Source organism: Hydra vulgaris, chromosome 12 (assembly GCF_038396675.1).
Source record: "Hydra vulgaris chromosome 12, alternate assembly HydraT2T_AEP".
Classification (NCBI taxonomy): Eukaryota; Metazoa; Cnidaria; class Hydrozoa; order Anthoathecata; family Hydridae; genus Hydra; species Hydra vulgaris.
Window position 1 is genome coordinate 68,262,501 of NC_088931.1, and position 16,319 is coordinate 68,278,819.

General features: G+C 25.8%; 1 protein-coding gene across 1 annotated transcript in view; it reads right to left on the bottom strand.

The window, feature by feature from the left end:
• Positions 1–16,319, bottom strand: part of LOC136088951 (receptor-type tyrosine-protein phosphatase F-like) — a 145,575-nt gene that overhangs the window by 59,061 nt on the left and 70,195 nt on the right. Inside the window, exons 6-7 of the mRNA XM_065814235.1 lie at positions 10,593–10,849; positions 4,442–4,589 (exon numbers count right to left, since the gene is read on the bottom strand). Coding sequence (XP_065670307.1) covers positions 4,442–4,589; positions 10,593–10,849 — 405 coding nt within the window. The remainder of the gene's footprint in view (positions 1–4,441; positions 4,590–10,592; positions 10,850–16,319) is intronic.

The window sequence follows — 16,319 nt, forward strand, 5'->3', positions numbered from 1 at the left end:
TTAACAGCTAATAATTTTTTAAAAAGATGTTGTGGATGCATTTTTTATAACTTTTGAGTAAGTAAAAACTGAAGATTTATATAAGCTTTGGTGTGCAAAGGGATTTTAAATATAAACAACTTTGTGTATCTTTGAACTTAAGGAAAAGTTACAAAGTTTATGATATTTACTTTACCACTGTAAATTTGCATAAACGTGAATAAGCACCCAGAACTAAAGCAGCAATAAATGTTTCACTTTTGGTTGGTCAGTAAGAAATTCAATCCCAACTTACCTACTGGAATGTTCTTATTTTCTATTTTTATTTGAATTCATTGAAAGTAGATTTCACTCATTGATAACATTGCAGGTTGAAAATCTGATATATTTCTGCATTCTTATGAAAATCTTCTATCATCAAAAAAGTGAAATCTCAGCATGATGTAATGTTTATAAAAAACTTTTAGATTTATAATGTTTGAATATATACTACTTTTTTGGATTCAATAGCAAATTTTCTGATCTTATTCAATGCATCTTCAAACATTGCCGCTACCCCTAGACAACAAGCTGACACATATGTGCCAAAAAATATGGCTGAACAGAAAAAATCAATTAATTTTTAAAGCCAAATTTTTGGGTTTTACTAAAATTTACTTTTTCATTATCTAAAGTGTCTATATCAATTTCCTTGTTCTGAAATCTATAAAATCTTCACAACAAATCTCAACTTTCATTTGATCTTGTTCAATTTGTGGAATGGAGAAGCTTTTGTTATGTACTTTTCTTGATCTGTAAGTTGCATAAATATTATTAGCAAATTTTTCAATAGAGTATACACAATTTCGTCTGTTTAGCCTTCTTGAATAATTATGTGTATTATGGTTTTGTCAGGTGTTTGCCTGAGATGTTTCTACAGCTTTAATTTCCTTTGATATATCTACAGCTAACTTGGAACACGCTTTTTCTATATCATGACACACTATCAACATCAACCATATAACAACATTTTCAGTTTTTTCAGTTTTATTTATAAGCAAAAAATATTTCCAAATGAATGTAGAATTTGTAACAATTTTGAATTCTTTGAGCGCATTTTATATTAAAGACATTTATTCAATTTCATCAGCTAATGTCAAAAACAAGTTACTGTGCATCATTAATTGAATAATTTCTCTAATTATTCAATTTGCTTCCAGATTGATGCAACTAATTAAACCTCATTATCATTTTATTTCCTTGGAGGCAGAGTAGCTTTAACTAATTCAGTTTTGTTGCCTTTTTCTTTGCGTTTCCAAAGAAGGTGATCTTTGAGGTTACTTAAATTGTCTATATGATCATAAAACTATATTCTTCATAATCACATGGACAGGTTTCCTGAAATTTTATAAAAAATGAGAAAGAACCAGTGTGAGTGTATCCATTAGAATTAGCATGTTATATACTATCATGCTTTTTGTGACAAAAATATACAGCCTGACTACTGCTGGTTCATGATGCGCTTTTTTCTAAAGTACACATAAAATAAGAGCTTTAAAACAAAGTTATTTAGAGACAAATGTTAAATTATATTTTTTAATGAGTTTTTTTCTTTGTAAATTTATGTATTTATATTAATTTAAACATATATAATTGAAATTCAGAGCTGACCAAAAAATTTTAATTATTAAAAGTTTAAATGCATTTGAACTTAGCAAACCACACATAGTTAGCAGCAGCAAGTTTTTATGGCAACAAATGAGAACTAGTGTAACAATATGTCTAATTTCAGTACAGGTGATATCAGCTAATCTGTTTAAATTCAACCAGTTGCCCTATTTCTGTGATCCAAGTAATTAAGAAAACATTGATATTTGGTAAAACCACACTAAAATATTTATTTTTTTCTTTTCTAAATACATTTATATATGTATATACATCTTTCGTTAAAAACAAGCCTATCTGCCCAAAACCATGAAGTGCTATATAATTACAAAAAAAATCATGTATAAATTTTGTCAACATTTTCTGCATGCAAACTTTAGTACTTTAAGACACATTTGACTTGCCATAAGCAGTGAAAATAAATGAAATAAATGCAAAAGAAATACATAAGAAAAAAACTAGAGCAGATCAAGGAAAATAAACATGATTTTCGATTAAATATAACTTGAAATTTTAACTTTTCTAAATCTCTTACCATTATATAGCTCGTTTTCCAACATTAAAAATCATTGCCAGGAAAAAAAAAATGCATGCTTATTGCAATTGTGTCTCCACACTAGTTTGTATTCAGTTTGTTCTTTAGATGGTTCAGAGCGTACTATGATCTGAACCATCTAAATGAGCGGAATATAAATTAAATTATGCGGAAATATAAATAATTTTATGTGGAAATATAAACTATTTTATGCAGTATAGTGTATATGCAGTATATGCAAGTATAAATTAGTTTATGCAGAAATATAATGTATTTTATGCGGTGTTTTGAAAAATACAAACAAAATTCTCGCTAATATACCAGATTCTGAACTTAATAATAGAAAAGGATTAAAGTGTTCTGAAAAGTCTGCTATAAGAAACACAATCAGCACTATGATAAACAGAGATAACACAAGCTGTGATAATCTGGCTGAATTTGGGTTTCATGTGTCTCAGACATTTGTTTCTAGGCAACGTAAAGTAATGAAAATAACAAGAAAGTGTTTATCACTGGTTCCATAGAAAGGAACAATATAAAAAGTCTTGATTTAAGACAGAGTCATCAAAATTAGTTTTTTTGGAAAGAATAAGGTTAAACCTCCACACCTCATCTAATTATGGATATGCTCCAATAAACACGTAAGTATATATAACGGTTCCAGCTAACAGAAGACAAAATATAAGCTTGATGGCAGCCATTTCAATTACTGAGATAATTGTATACAGATGGTACTTATAATGGTGATCATTTCATTGATTTTATATATATTTATTCCGATGATAATTCTCATCTATAATAATAATCTTACCTTTCAAGTTTCTTTTTTAAATTTTTTGTTATTAGTTTAAAAAAGAAATCGGTGTTCTGTTACAAAAACTTTTTATTTTTTTAATTTACTATTTTTACTTTTACATGTTGTTTTTTTTAAATTAAAATTTTTAAAACTTATTACCATTGAAAAGATGTACAAAATTTTACCCTTAGTAACGCCTTTAACAACAAAGTTCTTTGGTTGTATTGGGCCAAAATTTTTATTTAAAAAAAAATCAACTGATAATGTATAACTTATCAAGAAGGTGCTAGGGATTTATTAAAAGTAAAAAGTACAGCCAAGGAGTAGAAAGTTGTTCTAAATGACTATTTTAAAAATATTTTTTATTGTTTGTGATTTTTCATACTTAAAACACACACAATAATTTTTGAATGAAATTTTCAGTAACCCAATTAATACTTCAAGTATTTAAGAAACTATGGGATGATTTTCTATAACTTTTATTGCTTAAATTTTCTAAATGTGTGGAGCCGTCGTTATGAATCTAAAAATAGTTTCAAGTTTGTACAAGTTCACACACTAATTTTATATATATCCTGTATGTATACCAAAGTTCATTAAAAACAAATGTACTCAAACTCTTCGTTTTAAAAAAGTGATGTTTTAAGCATATTTTTGCTGATTCAGCAATAAAAATGTTTTTTTTTTCATTATAAACATAATTTTTTTATGTAACCTTTGCAACAATTTATTTCTCTATTTGCTCTATTTGCTGTTTATATTATTATATATTTATGCCTTAATAAAAAGTTGCCATTTTTTTATCACTTAGGTCAGAAAGCCAATCTTAAATGTGGGTCTTTTCTGTGACAATTTGATGCTCAAAGTGGCTGGTGAATTTTAATTAAAACAAAACTAAGCTGATAACTGCAAGCCCTCAACATTATACAGCTGATATTTCAATAATGATGATTAACAATATAATGTATAAATAAAAAAATATGATGGCAACATATACAACCCTCTACTTTTTGTCTTTTTAGATTATCTTACACTACTGACCTTTTAAGAAAACCATATAGTCACTTTGCATTGACAAAGTTAATCTGCTTAAGTTAACTAATAGTAAGTTTGCTTGCTTTATTGTGCTTGCTATTTTTATATACCACATTGTGTGGTAATCATGCAATCATGCATGACTTAAATAACTAAAGACACATCCTTGTAACAAATTCCTATTTGGGTTATTTTTCTTGCTACCTTAAAGTTTTAGCAGTAGTTTATTTATTTACATCATAAAGATTTTAACTAAAATATTTTTTTGTAATTTAAGCTCGTTAAGCAATAAAAAAATTAAAGACTTTTTAACTATATCTTAACTTAATTAGTTTATTATTTATCTTAAATTTATAATAACTTCATTTGAGTCATTTTAAGGTGGGACTGAATATAGTAATAGGGAGTACTTATTTCATTATCACTCTATACTTTTAAAAAAAACAACTTACAATTATTGCATCCTCTAACATGAATATGCATACAACAATTGTTGTTCCAAGATTTAGGCATTACTTTTATATACTTTGCTAGGTACAAACTTGGAAACCAGTTAATAGTATAAGGAAATATGCGCCCTATACTTCCAATGTATAAATTCTAAAAAAAAAAATTATTAATAATAAGTAGTTAAATTTTCCTTTAAAATTTTTTACTCTTGAACTTTTATCCTAAAAATTTTTATTTAAAAATGCAACAAGTGTTGCCCTGTGAATCATGTTTACTTTCGAAATCAATCACTTCCATTTCAGAATAATTTAACATATTTAGAAACATTAGAATCAGCAAGTATGCTAATATTGGTGTAAAATGTAGATTTTATTATATATTAACTTAATTATAATGTTTAAATTTAATAAGAATAAAATTGAATATAAATGATTTCAATATATATTTAAACTATTGTATAAAAACATAAGTAAATAAAAAAACAAAAAAACTTGAAAAAAAAATTTAATTGAATATAATGCGAAAGCAGGTTCAAATAAACTAGTAAACAACTGAATTCAAATTTTAATTTTCAAATAGTTTAAAGTGGTAAAGCAAGATATTAAAATAATAGAAATTAAAGTAATAATAATTATTAAAGATATTAAGAAATTAATTATTAAAGTGTTAAGAAAAGTATCAAAGTATCAAAGATATCAAGATGACAAAATATTATGTGGTAAACAAGATAACAAGTTTTCCTAAAACTTTACTTTTGTTAATCCGAAGTTTCAATTCAAAACACTAAACAAATCGTTAAAACAAACAATATAAAATATATTGAAAAAAAACTTAACAAACGTTAATATAAGATAAATAATACAAAATTTAATAAACGACATACATTAGAGGTGTTAACATTTTAAGAAAATTTTTTTATTAAATTGTATGCTGACTAGCTGAAAAGTTGGGTAACAAAAAGTACATTTTTGATTTTTTGAAAAAATTAAATTTTCACTTTGCATTAACAGGCCCAATTTTTTACAAAATTTGTAATTCTTCTAGTCATGAAATATCTAAAAACCTGAGTGTGCTACAAATGTATACAACATATTTTAAAGTTAACTATGTCTACACAACCTCTAGAAAAAAATGAGTTTCTATCTCTATTGCATCTCCTTGCACTAAACATTTTTAAATTTCAAACAAAAAAAATTAAATGCAACTATTTAACCATAAAAAAATCTACATGTTTTTATATATATAAATGTATATATATATATATATATATATAAATGCGAGTGTATGTATATATATATATATATATATATATATATATATATATATATATATATATATATATATATATATATATATATATATATACATATAAAGTGTGAACACGAAGTAAATGTGAAAGTAAAAAAAACAACTAAAAAAAAGTACTCCTCAATTTTTATTTCGAACCAAGTAATAATTTTAATACAACAATATAAGAAGATCAAACATTAAAAAAAAAATTAATTATTCCTGTGGGAATCTAATAAAACTTCGAGCTTTTGCTTTAGTGGTACCCATAAGCTTGCGCACAGAATAAGAAACAAAACTATTTAATGCTTTTTTAAATGATATTTTAATACCTTTAATGTTTCTGTAAAGCTTTTTTGTTTTATTCATTTTTTTTTTAATAATAGCTCAATACTTTTCAATAACTCTCAATTCTGGGCAGTTTGGAGGGTTTTCTGTTTTAGGCACAAATTTCACATTATTCTTTTTATACCGTTCCATTGCTAGTTTACAATAATGAATTGAAGCTAAATCAGGCCAGAACACAGGTCTGTTATTGTGTGATTTAATGAGAGGTACAAGGTGTTTTTGAAAATATTCTTTAACATATATTTGACCAGAAAGTGTGGACTTAGAAATATAAGGTGCTGATTTTTGCCACAACTGCAAATAGCTTGCCAAATCAAAGCTTTTTTAGCAAACTTGTCATGTTTTGTGTATTTAAATTTCTTATCTGCTTTTCCTCTGTATTCGGCAACATAAAAAACAGCACCAGGAATTTGTTGATGATCGTATTTAATATAAGTTTCATCGTCTTCAATAATACAGAAATTTTTAGAAATAAAATTGTCATACAACTTTCTGCCATGGGTTCTTGCACTTGTTTGTTGAGTTTTAGAATGGTTGGGCACTTTTTGGGCTTTGAAAGAATGAAAACCATGTTTGTCTCTAACTTTTGCAACAAAATTATAAGAAAATCCATATATTTTTGCGCGTTCCCTTAGTGAAAGGCTTGGGTTATTCTTAAAACTGTTTACCAGTTTTCGAACTAGTTTTATACCTTTAAAAGCTTCCTTTCTTCCACCATTTTTTTTGCATTTGATCGATTTGCATTTGATTGATTTTGTTTGAGAAAAACATTGAATAACACGACTAATGGTGTATGGATGTATTTGCAACGATTTTGCTATCGAATCGTAGTTTAAAACTAATTTCAAGTTAAATCCAAAAACATATTTTTTTGAAACCACAACATGTTATAAACTAAATACAAAACAAATAAAAAGATTTTAATACAACCACTGAAAAAAAATGATGTGCTTATTCTTTCACATTTATTTCGTGTACACGCTTTATATATATATATATATATATATATATATATATATATATATATATATATATATATATATATATATATATATATATATATATATATATATATATATACACCTTTATTTTGTCTCTTTTAAATTTAATTTTTTAGACCAGTTAATTATATATTAAAAAATGTTATTTTCAGAAATAAAAAATTAAAAAACCATAAAAATTCTTTTAGAATACTAAAATATAAAAACATATGAAAGCAAAGAAAGTGACTATAGAAAAGAAAGCTTTTTAAATGGTAACTTTTCCTCAACATATATATAATAGTGGTGATTAATTATGGTAATAATGGTTATTAATAATGGTAATAATTGTAGAATCCCCGAATTGTTGGAGAGAAGTTCTGAGTTCAACATGTTCTTTGTAGTGTTGTATTTTTTTGATGAAAAAAACATTTCATGAGAACATTTAAAGCAACTACTTAATGATTGGCATTTAAATCAGATATTTAATAATTAAAACGTAATAGCTTCTTGACAACAAAAAAAAAATAATTCTTTAATCTATAAGTAATAGCACAGTCATGTATGATGGACATAAAAGTTACCAATCTTTATTTAGGAGTTTGAATTGTATTTTGTGATATGCTCGCATTGTCAAACAATCAGTATATGGATGTTGAAAGAATTAAAAATGGTTTTGTAATCAACTACAAAATTATTATTAAAAATAAAAATTTAAAAATAAATCAGTTCAATAGTTAAGTTCAATAAGTTTTAACAATACAATACACAAGGAGAAAAACCTTTAAACCACAAGAGAAAACCAAATCCAACGTGTGATGCAATGCCCATTAAGCAAGTTGTTATGTTATTTTAGTTTTTTTATTATTCCAAGTGATTGATTTTTGATCACACTTATACAAAAAATTAATTATACCAACAACTGATAGATTTTTAAGTTTTACTGGCATAACTCTTTTCGAAAATGAACTTAATTTTTTTTTTATAAGTTATTCATATTTTACTGTGTAGATATGATAATTTATGATAAAGACTGTTGTGCATGTGAAAGCTGGTGTTTTTGATTGGTCTGAGTCTCACAAGGCAGCAAACACAAACATACAAGTATTTAAAAACGTAGGTATAAATGGATTACCTCAATTCTGTTGAAAAAGTAGGAACAATAGCTATGGGTAAAAGCCATAAAGTATTTCACAAAAAATAAAAAAGTGATTATAACACAGAAAAACTTTTTAATATCATACAACATTTCAGAGGTTCAGACCGATGCTCTTAATAATTCTTAAATATTTTCCTCAAAAAAGTTTTCAAATGCTATTGTAGAAATAAAATGCTATATACAATTTAGCATTGTACAAATTTATATTTATTCTTAATTAGACAGTTTTTCTCTCTTAAAAAATATTTCTCAAAACATGGATCAGCATAATATCATCACTGAAAAATCTAATTGCTCATTTATGGTAGCTTATATTAAGTAAAGAAGTGATTTGGGTAATTTTTATAAGTCAAGGTTAAAAGGCAACAACAAAATCATAAAATCATTCAAATAAAATATTCTCCTAGAAAAGCAAACTTTTAAAGTAATTAAGTTCTTTGTTTTTCCAAAAAATAATTTAATTATTTTGCAGCAAAGTTTTTTTTTTTTGCTGTTCTTTAAAAGTAATGAAGTGAAGTCTGCAAAACAGATGCTTGCAAAACACTGTGCACCGCCATTTACAAACTAAATTCCATCTAAATTTCTAAGTATTTGAGCATAATGAACATCAAATCAAAATCTCCCATGTGTTGTATAGAAAGTTTACACCAAAAAAGAAGCTTATTCTTGTCTATGAACAAGAGATTGTTGAGCAGATAGAGTTGCCAATATCAATCAATAGCAAAATAATCAAAACAGAAAAGAGTATTAATATTGCAGATTTTATTAATAACATGAATTAATAAGTTATGGATTTTGAGGCTCTATGGTCCAAGAACAAGGCTCTCAACAACTTGAAAACCAAACGTTTGGGATAATTTTGTTCATCAGCTTCTAACATTGTGATTGTTTGTAAAATAATCTCATTTGACATAAGTATGAACATGCTTACCATGTTCATACCTTATGCTTTAGTCCATATTTAATTTTGAATTGTTGTATTTGGTCTCTTCTTACTTGCCTTCCAGTGTTGTCAGATCAAGGCAGAGGATCCTTTCCTTGTATGTTTGTATGTTACAACTCACTTCTTATACTAGCTTAGTTGGCCTTTTCTAGACTGCCTCAAATGCTTTGATGTTTTTTATTCTATTTGGATTCCATATGGAAGCACAATACTCCAGATGTGGTCTCACCATTGATGTGAAGAGCAATGTAAATGTGGTAATGATAAGGTATTGGACTGAGTTTTTAAGCTGACCCAATATGTGATTCGACATTTGTATTATAGAGTTGATTTGCTTATCAGAGCTTAAAATTACTACTAAGTCTTTGTCAAATTCTATTTTTGATAATCACTACCAAAGTGATCACAAAATTTTTATAAGAAAAAGTGGATATTAGTGGATTTTGGAGGAGATTTTGCATTTAATTGTAAAACTACAAAAATTTGAATAATAATTGAGAATTTTTGAGGATTTTTTTTTATAGGTTTAACACCCATGTTTCCACATAACTGGGGTTTGGACAAGGGTCAACAATGTCATTTTTTGTTAGATGACATGGATTTGCTAAGTTTATTTTTTAAAACCCATTTCTCATTTCAGATGTTAACTAGTTTTGCAGACCAATTTAAAAGAGAATTTTGAACATTATACTACAATCAAGTAATAAAAAAAAAAGAGGAGTTAAAGAGTAGATTTAATCACATTTTTAACTTTTTAGAGCATAATGATTTTAGAGGAGGTTTTTGAAAAAAGAGGATTTTAGAGGAGCTATGGCCACCCTGAAGTCTTTGTCAATTTTTACTTTCGATAATTGATGCCCATTTACCTATTAGAAGTAGAATTACTCTAGATTTGCTCTCATTTAAAGAATTCGCCATGTTTCACACCATTTTGATATAAAGTTGATGTCATTTTTGCAAACTGATCATACCATTTTTGTCTTTGATGATTCCAATCATTTTTGTTTCATCTGCAAAAAGTTTTGGATTATATTTGATTTGTGATGCCAAGTTGTTTATAAAAATTACAAATTGTAATTGCCAGTGAACCGAGCCCTGAGAAACCCCACTAAGAACGTGAAGCCAGTCTGATTGGCGTCTCCTGTACAACATGCTGTTTTCAACCTTTTAAGTGGTTTATTATACAGTTGAGCATCTTATTTACTATTATATATGCTATTAATTTTCTTAAACAAAGTCCTGTTTGTACTTGATTAAATGCTTTGCTGTTTTATAATTAAAACAGGATAGTAGCATTTGTTCAAGTCTTTAAATATTATATTTACTGGAATTGTTATCAAAATTATTAAAACGTGTAAAATTATAAAGGTAAAAAAATGAAATAAAAAATGAAATAACTTTACTAAGGTAAAAAAATAAAATAAAAATGTACAAACCGTATCATTTTTCATTTTATACTTAACTACACCATACAAAATTTGATATTTTGTTACCCATGAATCATTGTTAGAATCGCCTTGCACATTAATACCTGACACTGCAAAAACTTGATTCAACTCAATTATTATGTATGGTTTACTATCATTAGATAAGGCACACCATGTAAATGGGCTATCAATATATGCATCCATTATTGTATAGCTTACTTTTGAAGACATTTCAGCTAAAGCTGGAATAAATACATCACCACAACCTTAAAAAAAGACTAAATTTATAAATATACACAATTATATGTAATTAATAATTTAGTATAATATATGTAATTATATTTAATTAATAATTTAGTATAATAGTTACAGTTAATTAAAGTTTTTATTTAAAAAAAAAAAAAAAAAAATGTCAAAAATGTCATCACCTAAATATTTATTTAAAAGTTAAAAATTTATTAAAAAGTTCTTGGATGCATTTTTAGAAAAGGGGAAGGGGGTTAAAATAATCTAGTACAAATTTTAATGAAGTATAAGTTTTTATTATGTTTTGTTTGAATAGATTATTTTTAAAATTTTTAGCATTTAATGCTTTAAAATTTAAATATTTTTTAACTTAATAAGGAATTAAAATACCAATAACATCTCATTGCAGTCCAAGATAGTATTGAAAAATTGGTACAGACATATGTATACTCTGGGTACATGAAAGAAATTGAAGCATATCCTTCTTTAATATGTGGAAATTGCAAAACTAATTTGTACATGCTTAAAGTCTTCTTCGGAGAGGCATGCGGCTGCATGCCTTATATAACACAAACAATTTTTTTTTAAAACTTGGCCATGGTTTTTTTTGCATATTTTTTACAGTCTATGGTTTGTTAATTTTAATTTTACATTTGTTTATTCAACACATTTTTTAAATGCTCTAATTATCAAAACTTGCAAAGAGCCATGGTCAAGTTGTCAAGACAAAATATTAAATGTGTGGTCATATAAGGCAAGTGACCGCAAACCTTTCCTAAGAAGGCTTGATTCTTAGGAAAGGTTTTGTAGATATTTTAATGTTATATTCTAACAGGCGTATTTAACTTTCTTAGTTTAAAGTTAAATACACCTGTTAGAATATAACATTAAAACATCTGCTAAAATATAAAGATGTATATCAAATGTCAATTCTGTATAATTAACGCTTAGATTGATTGGAGTTGGACCAATAAGCACAAGTCTGATTTTGATACAGATGAGAATGATCAGAGCTCTTCTAACTTTTTAGAAAACTTGATAATAGGTAATATAAACAGGTTGTATTGTTACGAGTATTAAATAATTCGACTGTTGACTAAATCAACTAACATATTTTCTAAAGTCAACTAAAATTTACTATTAAATTTTTAAAGTTGATTAAAAGTTAATTGACTAAAAGTCGATTTAGTCGAAGTATAGGAACAATTTATTTTTTTGAAATAAATTGTTATAAAAATGATAAACTGATTTATGCCATCATTTAAATAATAACGGAGCAAAACAATATGAGAGAAGGACTGCTCCAACAATGGGACAATCAGTCTGAAATACATAGTAGAAAGTGTAATTAGGTATAAATAATGCTAACATGTTACAACTTATATAAAACTTGTAAAAGTGAAAACTAAAAAAACTAGGTAATAATTATAATACAATTGTTATTAAATGAACAAACAAAAAATTAGAGATGGAAAAGTTAAATTGAATGAAAAGATATAATGATTTTAAGATTTTTACTTGACTAAATCGACTTTTAGTTGAATAGTAGGAAGTCCATTGTTGATTAAATTGACTATTCAATTGATACAAGTGGACTAATTTTGACATTCAAATAGTCAACTTTTAGTTGATTCAGTTGAAGTCAATAACAACACTAATAAACAGATATTAATACTTTGTTAAAAAAAAAATGATTATAGAACAAATAAATTCAGTCGACTGATTTTATTTAGTCACCGGTGGACAACCTCTGATGATAAGAGTTTGTTGTCCTGAATACAACGGAGAAAAAGAATAAACCCAGAAAATCTCTTTTAAAACATTCAAGCAACTTCTAATAAATCTTGACCTTTCAGACAGAATATCTAAAAAACTGGATACACTGTAACAGATATTGTATAATCTTAGAGACCTAGTGGTTCAAAATGATTGTTGAAAGTTAATATCATAAATGTTTTAAGGATTTATAGTTTATTAATAGAGTTTACAAAAGTTTATAACTACACTTTACCCATAACATGGAAGGTCCATATCACGTTAGCCCACATTGTTCCCAATAGAAAAAAAAATTAATGGGGCTAAGCCAGGTTTGCAGAACAAACTGGAGAAGTCATTTAATCTAAGTTTAGACAAACTTGGGTGAGATATAAAAGAGATGTATATCACATAGACCATGAAGAGAACTTGCATAAGACAGTTTCAGACTTCTAATCAAGAAAAAGAGAACTGTATTTTGAAAACAATACTAATTAACTTTACAAATATTGTGTAATAATGATAGCATAATTTAGTTTAAATATAGATCTGTAAAAATATTTAGCTTTATAGAGTTGGTCATTAAACTTTATTTTCCACCCAAGAGGCCAGCACAGGATAAGATGCACACCAAATGATAGCATTGGATGCATATCTTTACTTATTAAAAAAAACAAATACTTTGGTGTACGTAACTATAAGAAAATCATTTAAAAGATGGTCGTATCATATTGTATCGTAAAGTAAAACAGAATCTGTAATGTTGTATAAAACAACATCATCTGTAGATATATAGATATATGTATAATATATATACTATAATAATACTATATAATATAATCTGTAATACTAAATGGTATAATATAATGTACAAGACAATGTATAAATTATAGTAAAATATATGTTTAAATTACAAGTAAATAAAATCAAAACTTGATGACTTAAGTACTCCACTACTGCTTTTCTGAGAAGTTTTCTCTGATTAAATCACATGATGTAAATTATAATGTAATTTCTCTAAAAGATTAACTATATCAAGTGCATACATCTTACCAATCTCAACCAGAATACATAAATGTATAATATTCGTGTGAAGTTACATGGAACATTTTTTGGAAACATTTTCAGCAAGGCTTTTATACAAGTTTAATATGTATTAAAGGTTCTCAGTTCTTCAAGATTATTTTTTATCATCATTGCAAATAAACAGGAATATTTTACCTCATTTCCTGAAAAACCCACAATTATGTTAATTAATTTAGAATTTGTTACCAGGTTGAACTTTAAATAGTTAATTTTTGTTTCCTCTATAAAAATTTGAAGATTGTTATGGTTTTAGCTAACATTTTTGGCAAATACCGATATCAGAACTTTGTTAACAGCAGCATTCTCTTTTTTTTTAGTGTCAAAATTAACTTCTCTATTAAAAACATTCATTATGATCCTTGGCCACTATCTATTCCCACACAGATAATAACTTTATCAATTTTTGTCGCCTTGTAGTGCAAACATGATCAACTAGAGATATTTAACATATACTAGATCTTTAATTATAGTTTAAATAGTTTTATTTGTTCCAACTTTTTTCTTTGACTACTTTTTCCACTGTATAGTAGTTATCTAGAGCTTGTGTCAAAATCTTAATTTTTTGAAAAAAACTAGATTCCATTCCTAATCTATCCAAACGTTTTATACATTTCAACAGTACAATAATGGAATGTAGCAATGCCATGCTTTCTTTTAATATTATAGAATATCTGGCTTATAACAGTTTTCAGGACTGGCTGTTTTCCAATGTGTAGACTCAAAGAATTGAAAAAAAAATAAAGGGACATAGGATAGAGCAAAACCTGCCCCAAATCATTAAAAAATCACTTTTTTCATTGGAACTTACACTAAATAATTGGTTCTTTTTAAAATTTTGTTTGTATGTTAGCCCTAAACATTTTATCAATAAAAATTTTAAAGTAATCAACTATTTTTGTGTACAACCTAAACAACCTAGATTTGACTAGCGACTGAATATCTATACTTCTATTTTATAAATAATAGTGGACCTTTTAAAAAAAATCTTTATACAAAATTTATAACAACAAACTTATGTTATTTTTATTTTTAATTTACATATTAAAATTCATTTACAGCCAAAAATACACAAAATATCTTTTTGATCTAAGATATTAATTGCTATATTATTAACTGCTGTTATTAATATTGTTAACAACAACTACAAATAAAAATAAAAAATCAAACAAATAACGAAAATATAAAAATATCTAGTCTGCTCATTAAATCTAAAAAATCTATTCTATTTATCAACAAATTTAAAAAATAATAATAAATAATATATTCTTATCAGCACCCTTTAATCATTAATTACTCAAAAATTACTCGACAAGTTTTCAAATTTTTTTGCACATGGAAACTTATGCTTTGTTGTTTGATTCTAAAGGTAATAAATATTGGTTATCATTGTTATCGGATTAAATGAGTTAACAAATATTTAATCGAAAAAAGTTTGTAATATTTATAAAGCGATCCATTGATGATGGATAAAATTAGGCAAAAAGAAATTTAAAAACTTTAAAACTTGCATACAAAAGAATAAATAAAGAAACACCTTTTGACATTTATGAAAAAGCATGATACTCCTACAATATTTTGGCCTGATTTGGCTACTATCCAGCCAAGAAGTCTTTAAAATAGTATGAATAAAATGGCACCAAATATGTGGTTAAGAAAGCAAATTCAACTAATTGTTCTAAGCAGTGAGTTATTGAAAGTTACTAGACAATTATAAAAGGAATCTTATCTAAAAACAAGAAATAGAGTTTCAGATAATAAAAGATTCTAAGAAAAAATGAATAGCAGCTTCAAAAACTTAAAAAAAAAGTAAACAAGATCCAGCAGATGATGTCAAGTACTAGCAAAAATATTCAGTTTCGGTCTAAGTATTCAATAAAAAATCTTGAAATATTATTACTAATTCAATTAGTTTCATTGTGTCAAAAAAATACAAAAATCTGGTAGGTAGTTGTCAAGTAATCACAATTAAAGGGTGAATTTTATTGTTTTCAACTGATAAACTGATTTAAGATTTTATTCATTTACAATAATTTACAATACCAATAAATTAAACAAGCAGTAAACTAGTAACTAAGAAGTAAATTTAAAACAAAACAAAAGATTTCTAATAAACTAAAAAAGTGTATTAAGTATAACAAAAAAAATTTATTTAAAGTTAAAATGTTCCAAAGGTAGTAATTGCAAATGAAAAAAGGGCTCCATTCATTACTTCGCCACCCTTTATACCCTAATAGAAAATCTTAATTTTTAAAACAATTTTTAATGATAATAGAAATTTTATAAAAATTAGAAATTAAAGTAAAAAAAAATTAAATAAATTCATATATAACTAACTTTTATAATTGTTTAAAGAAAGTAAATTACAAAACATTGTAGCTTATTAGAATATCTGTAAATTTAAGATGATTATACTTGCTGGAATTGTACACTCAACTATTTTAGATCTATTTATCTCATTGCTTAAATTTTTTTTTTACAAGTTCATAATTCACAAAACCTATTAGTATTAAAGAAACATTAATTTCTATACCCATTCAATTGAAATTATTCTATTTATAATAATTATAATTACAATTATTTATATTAGAAAAAATATCAAAAAATATCATAATACCGAAAATCTAAAATAACAAACTTTAAAAAAATGTA